This window comes from Microchirus variegatus, assembly GCF_963457635.1.
Source record: "Microchirus variegatus genome assembly, chromosome: 8".
In the NCBI taxonomy this organism is placed as follows: Eukaryota; Metazoa; Chordata; class Actinopteri; order Pleuronectiformes; family Soleidae; genus Microchirus; species Microchirus variegatus.
Genome location: NC_139809.1, coordinates 10,993,307 through 11,007,264, shown reverse-complemented (window position 1 = coordinate 11,007,264; position 13,958 = coordinate 10,993,307). Strand labels below are relative to the sequence as shown.

Genomic DNA, 13,958 nt, shown 5'->3' with positions numbered 1-13,958 from the left:
TGATGACCAGTGAGCTATTTCGATAACATGTTTTCATGCGTTTTTCTAAACAAATACAAACTGTTTTTATTTAACCCTCTAAAACAACCTTTTTTTTCTGCCACAGTGTATTAACTGTTAAAAAATTACCCCCCCGTAAAAGTGTCATAAAGTAAAAGCTGTCACATTATTATCTCACCTTTGTGTTCAGAGATAACCAGCAATTAGTTGTCTACACAGGTCTCTCTTGCTCAAGAAAACTCCGGCAGATACGGTCATAATCTGAGGCTGGAGTATCTGGAGAAAAAAAAAAAAGGGCCAACCTGACACTGCATTCCAGTCAGTCCGGCGACAGGTTAATCATCATCTGCTGTAAAGTTCTCCAGCAGAAGAGCTGTGTGGTTACAACGGACGCCAGCAAGAGGGAAAAGAGAGGACAAAGAAGACAAAAGGACGCAACGAAGAAACACGGCAAAAATGATGAACAGGCTGACCCAAGGACTGTGGAACTATCGCACCATCGTCCCTATTGTCCTCACACCGCTGCTGCTGCTTCCGCTTCCTGTCGTCATTGGAACAAAGGTGAGATTTATTAGCACCTGGACTTTCACACTTTGTTAGGAACACAAAAGGAGATCCAGGGCACAATTAAAAATGTACTATAAATGTAAAAAATGTTTTGCCGGAGACTCATAGTAACATATACTTGAAAATCACAGCTGTTACAGGGAGTTTAATCTGATTAATCTGTCTTCTTGAAATCAAACCCATGTGAATTGAATGTGAACGTTCCCTCACCAAAAAAAACTGACTCTAAATCGAGTTATACCTGCAATTACAGCACCAGCACTTTATTATTAATTCATGTCTTGTTCATGACTCTCCTCTGTAGTGTGTTTTTAATGCAAAACTGTCATAGTAAATAGTGTTTTTACTGACACCGTGTTTCCTTATTATGCTTGTGTTATTATAGGCTGCTGCTGCTATCGTAGAGTTTCATTGTTTTTCATTGCAGTGACAATAATAGAATGTCTAATAAATAGTCAAAGTCAAATAAATAATTGGTCAAAATGAATCATTATTAAAAATAACTATGAGTTGCAGCCCTAAATCTTTGTGGCAAGCATGTAAGGTGAGATACTATATCTCCTTTAATCTGCAAGTCACAGTGGATGAGAAGGTTGTTTTTTTCTCCTATGCATTTCCTCGTGCGTTTTGCTCTTGACAATACGTCCGCGTTTCCACCCACCGCTTCCATTTGGATGCATCAAAGGAATAGTAATAAAAACGTAATTGTGACTTTGACAAAGAGAAATCAGTGGGTTCAGTGTTTAATGATGGAACATCTGTGGATATTATTTGATGGCTGAATATGTTCAGGAAGCTTTTGATGTATGTATTGTGCCCGATAAATACACTATTGACTATGTTTCTTATCCGTTTATTATTACTCACATAAATAAATGACTGCGTTTTATCGCTGCAGGAGGCAGAATGTGCGTATGTGCTGCTGCTGATGGCGACGTTTTGGGTGACGGAAGTGATTTCTCTGTCCATGACGGCCATGCTGCCCGCCATTCTCTTCCCCATGTTTGGCATCATGACGTCTTCTGAAGTGAGTTCGTTTATTCCTCTTCAAGTGCCTACTATCAACATAATTAACCATTAATCACATGACAAATGAAAAAATCTTATCTCTCCAGAAATATGGTTCTGTACTATTTTTATTTAACATCTATCAATCGTTGAGATGAATAATCTCTTTTCCAAGGATGAGCACCAGCACATTTTGTATAAATACAAAACAGACACAACTGTGACTGCGCAGCTTAGCCAGTGGCCTTCAGACCTTATCTACAGGAGCAAAATTTGCGTCCATAACAGGAAAGTCATCGTAATAACGACGATAAAGCGCCCATCGCTACTTTTATGTGAGTGTTCTTTATCAGAACATGTCGCCGTGTTGTTGTCTGATCTTCGTCTTTATTGTGATGTATTGTCTTGTATTCGTAATGGCGTCATTCTCACATTCTTCTCTGTGTGTGTGTGTGTGTTTGTTCTTCCTCCAGGTGGCAAAGTCGTACTTTAAAGACTTTCACTTCCTCCTCATAGGCGTCATCTGCCTTGCCACGTCCATCGAGAAGTGGGGTCTCCACCGCAGAATTGCCCTGAGGCTTGTCACCATGGTGGGAGTCAACCCTGCATGGTGAGCCCCAACAAGACTTAGCATAGGTGTAAAAACAAACTAATAGGGTCTGAGTATCAGGGTTCTGGTGTCACATGGTCATGTTGGACTGGGACGCTTAACTGAACAGAGCAGAGGTGATTTATTTACATTTCAATACTAAACGTGATTGGAACATTGTCACTTCCAGGGAAGCTCAGCTTCTCTGGGCGTCAATGGGGCAGTGGGCGGCTGCGGACGCTGGGCATCTGCATGATAATTGGAGGAACTATTGGAACCAGATTTTGATTGCGAGCGCCCTGTGTGGATTTTGCGAGGGAAGTCTGTAGACAAATGGACGTTGCACGGCCATATAGGCAATATTCGTGTGTACACATACATTGTAAATTAAAACACTATTATAGCATTTCAGTTTTACATAATTAAGGTGTTTCCTTGTTCTAGTTGTTTGTTTGCAGAGTTTATGTAAGAATGTATGTATAAATAACTCGTCCTGAAATGAGATTCCCTTATTGTTAATGTTATTAGTTCAGCCTAGACTTTGCTTACTTGGAGAAGCCTATAAGAAAACTATTCAACATTCAGACTTAAATGCCTAATCCTTTACAATCCAAATGTGGTTTGGTGAGCTAATTGCAATTGATAATGCAGGATGACATGGAATACAGGTGTCAATGCACCCAAGATAAACTAGAGACAGCTGTAATCTGATTGGCCAAACTCAGTTACAGTAAACATGAGTGTAAATACAATTGCATTAACAGGAGCTTATTAGCTAGCACCCATTAGCAAGTAAACACACATATCAGCCGGCGCTGTCACACAGATGCTCCTGCTCTGACCTCCAGTTCGTTTGCCTCCAGGTTGATGTTGGGCTTCATGGGCGGCTGTGCCTTTCTCTCCATGTGGGTCCAAAACACCTCGGCTGTTGCAATGGTGATGCCGATCGTGGAGGCTGTTCTCCAGCAGATCTTGAAGGCCAAGGAGGAATATGCTGGTGAAGAAAACCCCGCCCTGCAGCTGGACGGTACCTGGTTTTGTTTTTATAAATTACACACACCAAAAACATAGGATAGCTAGGATATGCAGTCATAGAATTTTAACTATTTATGTTTTCTTTGTTTCAAATTGACAATGGCTACAGCCTGGAAACCGAATTGTGCCTTTCTTGATCCTTATCACAAGGGCTTAATGAATGAGTTTCCACTACACCAGCTCTAAGAGCAGCTGAAGTTACAGCTGTCTTTTGTTATTATCTTCCAGGACCTATCAGCCGCCTTTGATAGGCTGAACTACTGCATACTCTTTGATATGAGCAGCAAGGACAAAGTGCTTTCTTGGTCTTAATCCTAACATTCCTTTAATATCCTTATCCCGTTTAAATCATCATTATCATACACTCCTGCCCTGGGTCAAGTTAACCAAGTGCAGGTCTTCTCTTATCACTTACTGTGCAGACGACTCCCAATTATACCTGTCATTTCAGCAAGATGATCCCATGGCCTGTGCACAAAGCTCTGCTTGTCTCTCAGTCATTTCTACACGGTGAAGGAATGCCACCTTGTATTAAACCTGACTTCTCCTCATCACGGGGTCATCATCAACATTTTCTCGTCATCTCTCGCCCCAGGATATCATGGACCAACGATTCCTTCTCTGATCATGTAGCTGTATCTGTTTTCAGGCTTTCCTTCACTTCCTTGCTACCATTGGTTCATCTTGAGTCCTCTAATACCTGTTGGGCTAATATCCCATCATGCATTCAGTCCACCTAAAATGGTACATGTCACTCTTCTGCTTATTGTCCTTCACTGGCAACTCATGGCTGCCTGTATCATACTCATCATTCATACATATGATTGCTCTCAGCCGTTTCTCCACCTTCGTGAATTCCAGTGGTGGAATGAGCTCCCAAATGTCGTCCCTCTTTCCGCACTCTACAAAATCTAAGTTACTCAGACTCAACACTTTTGTCATGAACCAATTTTTTTACACATGCACAAAAACACATTAGATCTCCAACATAACGTTTTGCACCGTTCCTCGCTCAGGCTAATTCTCCACCTCTCCTACCTTTCCCTAACAGCAGTGGGAGGAATTTCTGTCTGCATGAGAGTTTAGATTTTTTTAAAACCATTCTAGGTCTCACTGCCTACATGAAGATACCGATCAATGGGCCTCCTTTGGCAAAAATTCAACATGATGCTCTGAATGTTGCAAAGTGCAGACAGAGTAAGGTCAAGTGCAAGCAGAGTAAGGTCAAATATTGTTTTGCTATAAAATATGTCTGTATTTATTATAAATAAAGGCCTGTACATACTCATCTGGGCAGAACTTTTTTCTTGTGTGGTGTCCACACAACTATTGTGTGATTGGGCGTGGTTAATGAGAAATGTTGTCTTTCCCTATGAGAACTTCTCTTCCACTTAGGTTTCTTGTATGTTCTGGCCTTAAGAGTGATGTTTTGTGCTTGCTGTTGTTTTTATGAACACTTCAGGTATTTCCTTCTCTTGTGCCACCAGAAAACAAATTCTAGGGGCAACAACTGAGCCTGCAATGAACTACATGTTGTTTTTACAGAAATGGACGACCATACAGAACAAATGACAGAAACTGTGAGGTACGTGACAGACTGTGTTTCTCTAATGTTCGTTCTAAGGTTGTATGTGGTATTCCTGATCTCTTTAAGAAATTCTGTTGTTTTGCTCTCTGCTCATTGTGTTCTATATTGCTGTGATGACAGTACATCAGGTCCAAATTAATACTTCATTACTGTGTTTCTCAGTGACACGAAGAGTCCTGTTTGTCCTGATGATTCCCTCACCTGTGTTCAGATACAGCCGGTATCACAACCTGCAACAGCTCAGGTAAGCCGTTGCGTAAACAAAGTCATACAGTTCATTACTGTCATGTCATGTTCCTGAAGCAGCTGGCACCACTGCCACTGCTGATATTGTGCTCAACAGTTCTGCCACTGCAGTTTTACCATTGGTTCCAGTCCTGGTCCTAATTCGGCTGCTACAGCTGCTGCTACTACTACTATTGTGACAGTTGATACTCGACTACAACTACTTGCAGCTAGTTCCACTATTATTTCTTTCCTACTATTGCCATTAATGCTTACACACTCGTGCTAAGTTGAACCATATACAGTTCTTCGGCTTGTCCTCATAGGAGAACCCTTTTTATAAAGATTCTCCCTGGAACCCTTTTGGAGGGTTCCACCAAGAACCCTTTTAAAACCCTTTATTCAGGAAAGGGGTTTTAAAGGGTTCTCTGGATCAAAATGGTTCTTACTGGAACCATTATTGTTACCAAGAACCCTTGAAAAACCCTTTCTTCGGTTTTTATATTGTACTACATGTTTAACTATGTTGTTTTTATATGTATATTTGATATTCACTATAGTATTTTATTGTTGTATTGTTTGTTTTTAGGTAGTAGGTTTGTATATTTTATTTATCTCTGATGGACAAGCACTTTGTTTAGCTCTAGTTGTTTTTAAAGTGCTTTATAAGTAAAGTTGGATTGGATTGGACTGGATTGGATTGGATTGGATTGGATTGGATAATGTGTGGTCATGGCAACAATAATTGTGTGAACTTATGTGATTGGCTACATACAGACATACAGTAATTGCTGGGTTCAGAGCCACTTAGCCACTTCGTTCAATGTCTGTGGCTCTTGAAACACCACACGCTACCACGATGACTAAAGCTACTATTCTTACAGTTAGCACCACTATCAGCGCTACTGGTATTGCTGTCGCTGCCATAACTGGTAATTGCTTATGGGGACTATTATTGTTTGCAGTCTACTACTCTTATTTCTTCTTCTCATATCACCACCTGCTATTGCTGCTCGCTCTCTGATACTCAGTGTGTCGATAAGGTGCTGATTGTGCAGCTCCTCTTGCTACTGATACCACTGCTTCTGTTCCAAGTATGGCGATGGTAATACTGAGGATGGCACCTTTGCTACACATGCTAATGACAGTTTTACTATTAGAAGAACTGCTATTTTCATTGCCCCCCAAGCTGTAAATGAATTCTGAATATTTACACTTTTAATGCGCCATTTAAATGAGTAATTAGTATCTGTGTGTACAGGCTGCAGTCGGCCCACCCGCGGCTCCCAGCAGGAGTAAGCATGACCTCATGTTGTGTAAAGCCATTTGCCTCGGCATCGCATACTCCTCCAACATTGGCGGCATCACCACGCTGCCAGGAACCTCACCCAACCTCATCTTCTCTGAGTATCTCAGCCAGTGAGTGGATGGCATGGCTAGACGTCATGGTATGTGTGTGTGTGTGCGTTTAAAAATTACAAACCTCAAACACTTTCTTTACATTTAGGACTTACCCAAACTGTAACTCCATTAACTTCGGGAACTGGCTGCTTTTGTGCCTGCCCATCAGTGTTATCATGCTGCTGCTGACATGGGTGTGGCTGTACTGGCTCTTCATTGGTTCAGAGTGAGTGTCAACACACCGTCTGCGCCGCTAATCACTTCCTATCTGTGCTTGATTACAACTTGACTGTGTTGTGTTGTGTTGTCTGGCTGCTTTTTTGTATTGTTAATTCTTTTTTTCTTCCACTTATTATCTGCTTTATTCATCCAGTCATAATTCTGAAGATAAAAAAAACACACCAGTTACCGATCTCTCGGCTAAAACAGCTCGATGTGATCTCACAACACGATGACACCTGCTTTCATTTTCACACTTCCTCAGGCAACCTGAGACATGAGGGTCACGCTAATGTTAGCATTAGACCTGTGATGATAACAGGCAGGTTAATGATGAGCGCCACTGACCTTTGCACATGCCCTGCAATCTCTCCATTTACCTGCCTCTCTGTGTGCTTTTAACAAATACTATGACAGGCAGTCATTTAGTTCACGGTGACCATTTCTCTGTTACCTATCAATCATATATTATATCTCTCCCTCTCACACACACACACACACACACAGCTTCAGCTTCCTGTGGCGATGTCGAGGCGAGCAGTCTGAGAAGGAGAGGGCAGCAAAAAAAGTGATAGAAAATGAGTTCAAGTCACTGGGTCCCATGAGGTGATCATTCATTTATTAATTTTTTAAATTAGTGTGATTATTTAATCATTCATGTATGTGCTTCTACTCTGTTATAAGTGATCAGAATCAGAATTCCACTCCAGTTATCAGTTGTATTTATACACTCACTCACCAGCCACTTTATTAGGTACACCCATTCAACTGTTAAAGGAATACTTCACCGATTTGCATTTAGCTGTTTATTACTAGAATATGGGTAGTATTTTTGAAAATGTGTGCTTCCCAACCTCAGTGTCCCCTGAGTCGAGAAATATCTTCATTCTTTTTTTTGTTACTTACCCACCAGTGACACTTGGTCCTGTTAGCGTAACTGTTAGCAAAGATGGCGGACACTGTTTACATACAGAATCTAAAAAGTGCAAAGCATGGCTTTGTCACTTGGTCCAAGCCTTGGTCTGAGGCTTAAAACTGCAACGCTAATTCCACACTTTTTAGACCCACTTGTAGGGGGGCGGGACCTCATTCCCAGAATGTAAACAGTGTCCGCCATCTTTGCTAACAGTTACGCTAACAGGACCAAGTGTCACTGGTGGGCACGTGACAAAAAAAGAATCAAGATTTTTCTCAAATCAGGGGAAACTGAGGTTGGGAAGCACCATTTTTCAAAAATCCTACCCCTATTCTAGTAATGCAAAGCTAAATGCAAATCTGTGAGGTGTTCCTTTAATTAAAACGAATAAAAGACGACTTGCTGAAGTTCAAGCTGAGAACCAGAATGAGGAAGAACAATGTTATTTTAAATGACTTTAAATGTCTTTCCAGCGCTCAGGAGATCTTCACCGGTGTTGTTTTCTTGGTGATGGTGTTGCTGTGGCTAACCAGATCCCCAGGTTTCATACCGGGCTGGGCTTCGCTCTTCCCCGAGTGAGTTAAATGCAAATTTGTTGAATTCTCTGTAGTCCACTCGGTGGATCACCATACTCATGTTGATTCATTCACAGCTGAAAATCGTCCTCTACATAATGCCCTGATTTCAGCTGCTTGAGAAACGTTTCATTTTAAAATCTGCAACTGACATCTGTTGTTGGAAATCACGCAGCCTCCTTTTTGAGAGCAAATCTACATTTATGGGTTGTGAGTGCAACACAGAGACAAGGGAACAGGATATTGGTTTTCTGAAAACTGTCATCAGAAAAGTGCTGAAAACATCGACTGAATATTCAATTCAAAGGCAGTATAAAACATGTTTTACCCTTGTCCTCTTCTTATCTGGAGCAGTCACTTAGGCTACATCACTGATGCCACCGTGGCTCTGCTGCTGGGTCTTTTCTTTTTCATCGTACCTGCTTATGGACCCTCCAGAAAATACGGTAACTCCATCCGTTACATTTCAGATGTTGTTTGTGTCGCTCGTTTAAATCCTGGTTTCGACTCAGGGCCTTTCTGTGTAGGGGTTTGATTTCCAGAGGTTAATTGGACACTCTAAAGTGTGAGAGTGCATACAGAAACAAAAATATCACAATCACATGGTTTTGTCTGGAAACCATGGGAACTGTTGGACACATGGGGTCCACTATGATTCACTGCAAGATTACTACAGTACACTCTTAGAAATGAAAGTTTAAAAGAACCCTTGGAAAATCCTTTCTGAAGCAAATGGTTCCAGGTAGAACCTCAGCCCTTGTAGAAGGACCCTTTTGGAACCCTTACTTCTAAGAGTGTAGCCCAGAATGGACAAACCAAACCCAGGCTGGAGCAAGGGCCTTTCATGTGTGTGTTATTTTGAAATAACACACACTTTGAAAGGGAGTATGGATCTTCACCACTAGATGTTACTAAGTGTTGATTGAAAAGCTATTTTAAAAGCTGAATGCTGCTTCTCCTCATTTAGTACTGACTCTGTGGACTATGAGTAGACCTGTCCCAACCTTCTCGGAGGTCAGGGTTCAGGAAACGTGTATTGGCCTTAACATCATGTGCTGTTTTATAAACTAACGTAAGGATTTTAAACACTCCAAGAATGCAAACGAATGTTCAGTTTTCAAATTTGCAAATCACCACTAATCGCTTCCTTTGGCCATTACCTACACCCCCAGAAAATCAATTATCTGTTGTTTAGATTTTCTTTTCAACGTGTACTCTCCGTGCAGAGTCCATGATCTCCTGGAACGAATTCCAGGCCTCAATGCCGTGGACCGTGGCCCTGCTGGTCGGTGGAGGCTTTGCTCTTGCTGAAGGCGCCAAGGTAAGAATTTTACAAATCACTATATTATATTAGGACATATATATGACAACAGGATACTTAATGTAACTTTGTTTAGCACAAATACTGCAAACACAGAATGAACCTACTAGCATCTCTTTAGCTCATCAGTTAATTACAACATCATATTATTGTTATGTCTTTGTTTAATTGGCACAAAAGCTGATTTGTAAGTCAACCTTTGACTGAAAGGCCAGACCTTTTCTCTTCCTGGGGTCATGTCATCACTTATAGCTTTTCAAGTCAGCAAGGGAAACTTCAGAATGTCACTGCTCCACAAAAGAAGCCTTTGAAGCCTTTGTGTGAAAGGCTGAATTAGAAATGATCCTACGTGCCGTCCACAATTCGGCAAAAGAGCATTATCTCCACTATTTTAGCATCCCTTCACTGGTTTGTTTTAGAATACATTTTAAGGTCCTTTAGTGACGACGTTTAGAGCTTTATATGGTCAGGATCAGGTCAGCAGATCAGAGGCTATTTGTGGTTCCCCAATCAAAGTACAAAACTAGAGGAGACCGTTCCCTCCAGGTAGTAGCACCTCGCTTGTAAAGCACTTTATGATTTTATATCTGTGAAAGGTGCTCTATAAATAAGATTTACTTACTTAAGATAGTGCCACGAAAAATCCCTAAAAATAACACAATGTTGGATTTCAGAGACACCGTCATGCTGGGACATAACTGTGAGACAGAGAATGTAAAACATGCCGTGAGAAGGAAGCAGGTTACATGTGTTATGACTCATGTGTGATGTTGCTGGATTTTGACCGGTGTTGGTTTGGCCTACGATGAAAGACATCTGCAAGTTTTCCCAGTGTGGTAATCTGACCTGATTACAGCAGTGAAAAAAAAAAACCTCAAGCACTACTGTTTTGAGCAGATACTACAAAGAACGCACTGGGGGGTAATTTAGTTTTTAATGCTGTTTGTTTGCTTTTGGATGGAGGCAAAATACCTCTAAAGTCTAAACTCTAATTTAAGTGACAGATCCTAAATCCAAAGTTGGTCCATAATTTGCTGTACATCAGACATAAATATACATTCAGACGTGTCCACTGTGACTATGTGTGTGTGTGTTACAGGTGTTTCTCATGTTGTGGGGACATACATTTGTTTACAGTCACAATATGAGGACAAAAGCAAATCCCCATAATGCAATTTATGGCATTTTAGTTAGGATTAGGGTTAGGCCAGTAGTTATAGTAAAGGTTAGAGTAAGTGTCTAGGAAATCTAATGTCCATTGAAAACCATACTGTGTGTGTGTGTGTGTGTGTGTGTATCTGCAGGAATCAGGCCTCTCTTTGTGGGTGGCCGAGCTGCTAACACCTCTGGGTGATCTGCCAGTTTTGGCCACCATCACCGTCGCCTGCATCATCGTCACCACGGTAACAGAGGTAGCCAGCAACGCCGCCACTATCACCATCTTCCTCCCCATCCTCTCACCTCTGGTAGGTTCTCACAGTGTTAGCTGGATGTGCTGCACAGTCAGACACGGTGTATGTTTTTTAATACCTGCGGTCACCAGGACCTGCAAAGAGCTGATCTGATAGAGATTTATCATTTTATAATACTCTCTTCATGTTGCTTTGATCTGTGTCAATATAAACACAAAAGAACCAGACAGAAACATACTGTATTAAGATGGGATTCTTCAGCATAGCTGCAGAACAAACTCACCTTCTTCAGCGAGACACAGGCTGGAAGGTCTTGAACTCATTTTTATTCAGCCAGTCGGTGTAATCCAGTCAACATTCAGGACAGCAGTCAGCATAACTGTTCTGCTTCTTTTGATCGACTCTCTGACCAGTCCTTATTTCCAGTCGGTGTTCTTCATTGTGAACTCTTATTGAAGCCTTCCGTTTCTCCTCCGTTCTCTGCTTCTCTTTGATCATGTTGATGAGATAAGACTGGCCTCTCTGCTCGTCTGTATCATCCTTACCCTTCACCACTGAGCCCTGAATCCTGCATCATCTGCAGAAGAACATTTACTCTCCTCTCTACAAACCATGGGGAATTACATTTGCACATTTTGTACTGAAAAAATAATGTTTCAGTGTTAACGGCAAACAACGAGAGCGAGATGTCTGCAAGGAAGCAGCGGTTTGAAGTTCAAGACCAGTTTGAAAATATCAAACGGTTTGTTGTCATGACAATGAAGTTGTTGTTTTAGTTGTAGGAAGTTAATATGCGCATCTATAGATGAACACAAGTTCATAATACTTTGAGATTTGAGAAATGCTTAGTTTTAATTGAGTCTTTATTAGTTTTAGTTTTTTGTTATATGGAATATATGCCAGGTGCAAGCTTCAAAAGGGTGATAATAATTATTGTGTCTGAAATACAACCTTCAAAATTGCCGACAGAGAAAAAATGAACATACTTCATGTGAACCCAAAAGGATTATGTATGGAATTCATTTATAAAGATGGAAACTCAGCATGTTTGCTACAATTTAAGTTAGTTTTATAAACCCACAATTCAGTTTCAGTTAGTTATAGTTGTTTTTTAATGAAGTTTTCTATTATTTTATCTCAGTTAACGAAAATATTTTCTCAATATTAGTTTTCGTTATTTCAGTAGTTTTGGTGCAAGTAGTGTCATTTTGGTTCAACGTAAGCTCACGTTTAACATTTTATAGAGGCATACAATAATAAAATACAAAATCAGTTTTTTCTGTTTTTCATTATTCTGTATTCAGGGAAATATTGTTATGTTCTATTGTTGTTTAAAGCACCGACAGCAGGCAGTTTTTGTTGCAGTGCAGATGTCATGGTGAAACTCTTGCTGCTTTGAGCTGCTGCTGCTGTCTTACTCTCCATATGTTGTGACTCAATCACATATTGTAGTAATTCTAAAGATATTTGCATCACTCTCTCTTCAGGCTGAAGCCATCCACGTTAACCCTCTCTACGTCCTCATCCCCACCACCCTGTGCACGTCCTTCTCCTTCCTGCTGCCCGTGTCCAACCCGCCCAATGCCTTCGTGTTTGCCTATGGACACCTCGACATGATGGACATGGTGAGTCCTAAAACGAAGCAGTTGCAATTTATCCAACTTTTTCCTAAAACATACATGTGATTGGCCCCTAATCATTAATGCAGGTGAAGGCGGGGCTTGGCGTCAACGTGATTGGCGTCCTTGCCGTTCTTTTGGCTGTGGCGACATGGGGAGTTCCATTATTCTCTCTGGATGTCTACCCTGACTGGGCACCAGTCCCTCCTTCTTTTAACAACACAGCGCCTTGAAGATTGGTTCCTAAGTGTGGTTCTAGATTTGAGGCTGTGGAAACTCGAGGAACCTCATAAAGGAACAATGTGTTAGGTGAACATGTTTTTACTTAGTGAAAGTTGAGCATATATATATATATATAGTAGCAAGTGGTAGAGAGAAACCACCACTGAACAAACATTTAGAAGCCCCTGTTTTAAGAGGACTCTTAAAACAGGCTTTATTTAACATGTACAGTTTTTTCCCCTATGGTAGTGAGTGTTACTTTTAAACTTAAGGACAACTCTGGTGTTAGTTTTAAATCGTCTCATTTATAAATGAAAACTCGATCCATCTTGTTTTGCTGTGTCGTAAATGTCTTGTGTTTTCCGAACGTTAACTTAGCGCATTCCTTTATCACCATAAACACACTATAGTTAATATTAATATCACACACTACAGTTAATATTTGCCTCCAAGAGGCCAAACTGAAAAAGGACAAGAAATAACAAGCAAACTACTGCGTCTGTGTATATTAAACATGTGCTGTATGATACACGGTGATTAATGATAATCCTATACAACATGTATATGTCGTGTGATTAAAATTGTTTCAGTTTTGTCATCTTTTTGTAAAAACACATTTAATTTCACATAAAATCAAAGAACGTACCAACTAGACAAACACTCTCATGAAGATTGAGTTTGTAGCCGCAGCTGAAATAGAACATAATAATAATAATAATAACGGAACATAATATGACAAAACTAACTAATAACACACACGCGGGTTATGTGCCTAGGTTTATTTTTTATTTGTATTTATTTACTACTTTTTGTGTTCTACAAAACTCTTTTTGCTGAAGATATGTCAGTGAAACACTGACCTCTAGCGGCCATAGAATTACTGCGTTATATACATTCATCGATTCTATAGTATTTCACACACTGTGTTTCTTTGGCATTATATAGAAATAAGTGGAAATAGAACCAAGCTAGAATGATGATTCTGTGATTTTATGATGATGACTCCTATTTATATTAATATATAGCAACCTGTGCGTGTGTGCGTTAAGAATTATATTACTTACTGTTTATTGAATTATTTATTGTAATATTTATCTGTAGGACGAGACAGAGCAAAAGCATCACAGTGCATTCTGATGTAAACATATACATCGTCTTTTGATGAGGAAAACGTCTTTAATAAGTAAAGTGATTTGCTGTGGTTGTTAATTAAAAAGAAAAAGAAAATATTTTACAATATCTGACATTTCCTCTCGTCTGC

At 40.3% G+C, this 13,958-nt stretch overlaps 1 protein-coding gene across 1 annotated transcript; it reads left to right on the top strand.

Annotated features, from left to right (window-relative positions):
• Positions 1 to 456: 456 nt before the first annotated feature.
• slc13a1 (solute carrier family 13 member 1) lies at positions 457 to 12,708 on the top strand (the record flags this gene model as incomplete). The annotated part of the gene is made up of 15 exons (XM_083893755.1): positions 457 to 561; positions 1,466 to 1,594; positions 2,049 to 2,185; positions 3,028 to 3,191; positions 4,307 to 4,417; positions 4,999 to 5,031; positions 6,281 to 6,431; positions 6,520 to 6,639; positions 7,140 to 7,238; positions 8,022 to 8,123; positions 8,478 to 8,569; positions 9,350 to 9,444; positions 10,749 to 10,910; positions 12,344 to 12,481; positions 12,565 to 12,708. 15 exons carry the CDS (start codon positions 457 to 459, stop codon positions 12,706 to 12,708), a joined length of 1,782 nt encoding a protein of 593 aa, XP_083749881.1.
• Between the last annotated feature and the right edge of the window lie 1,250 nt (positions 12,709 to 13,958).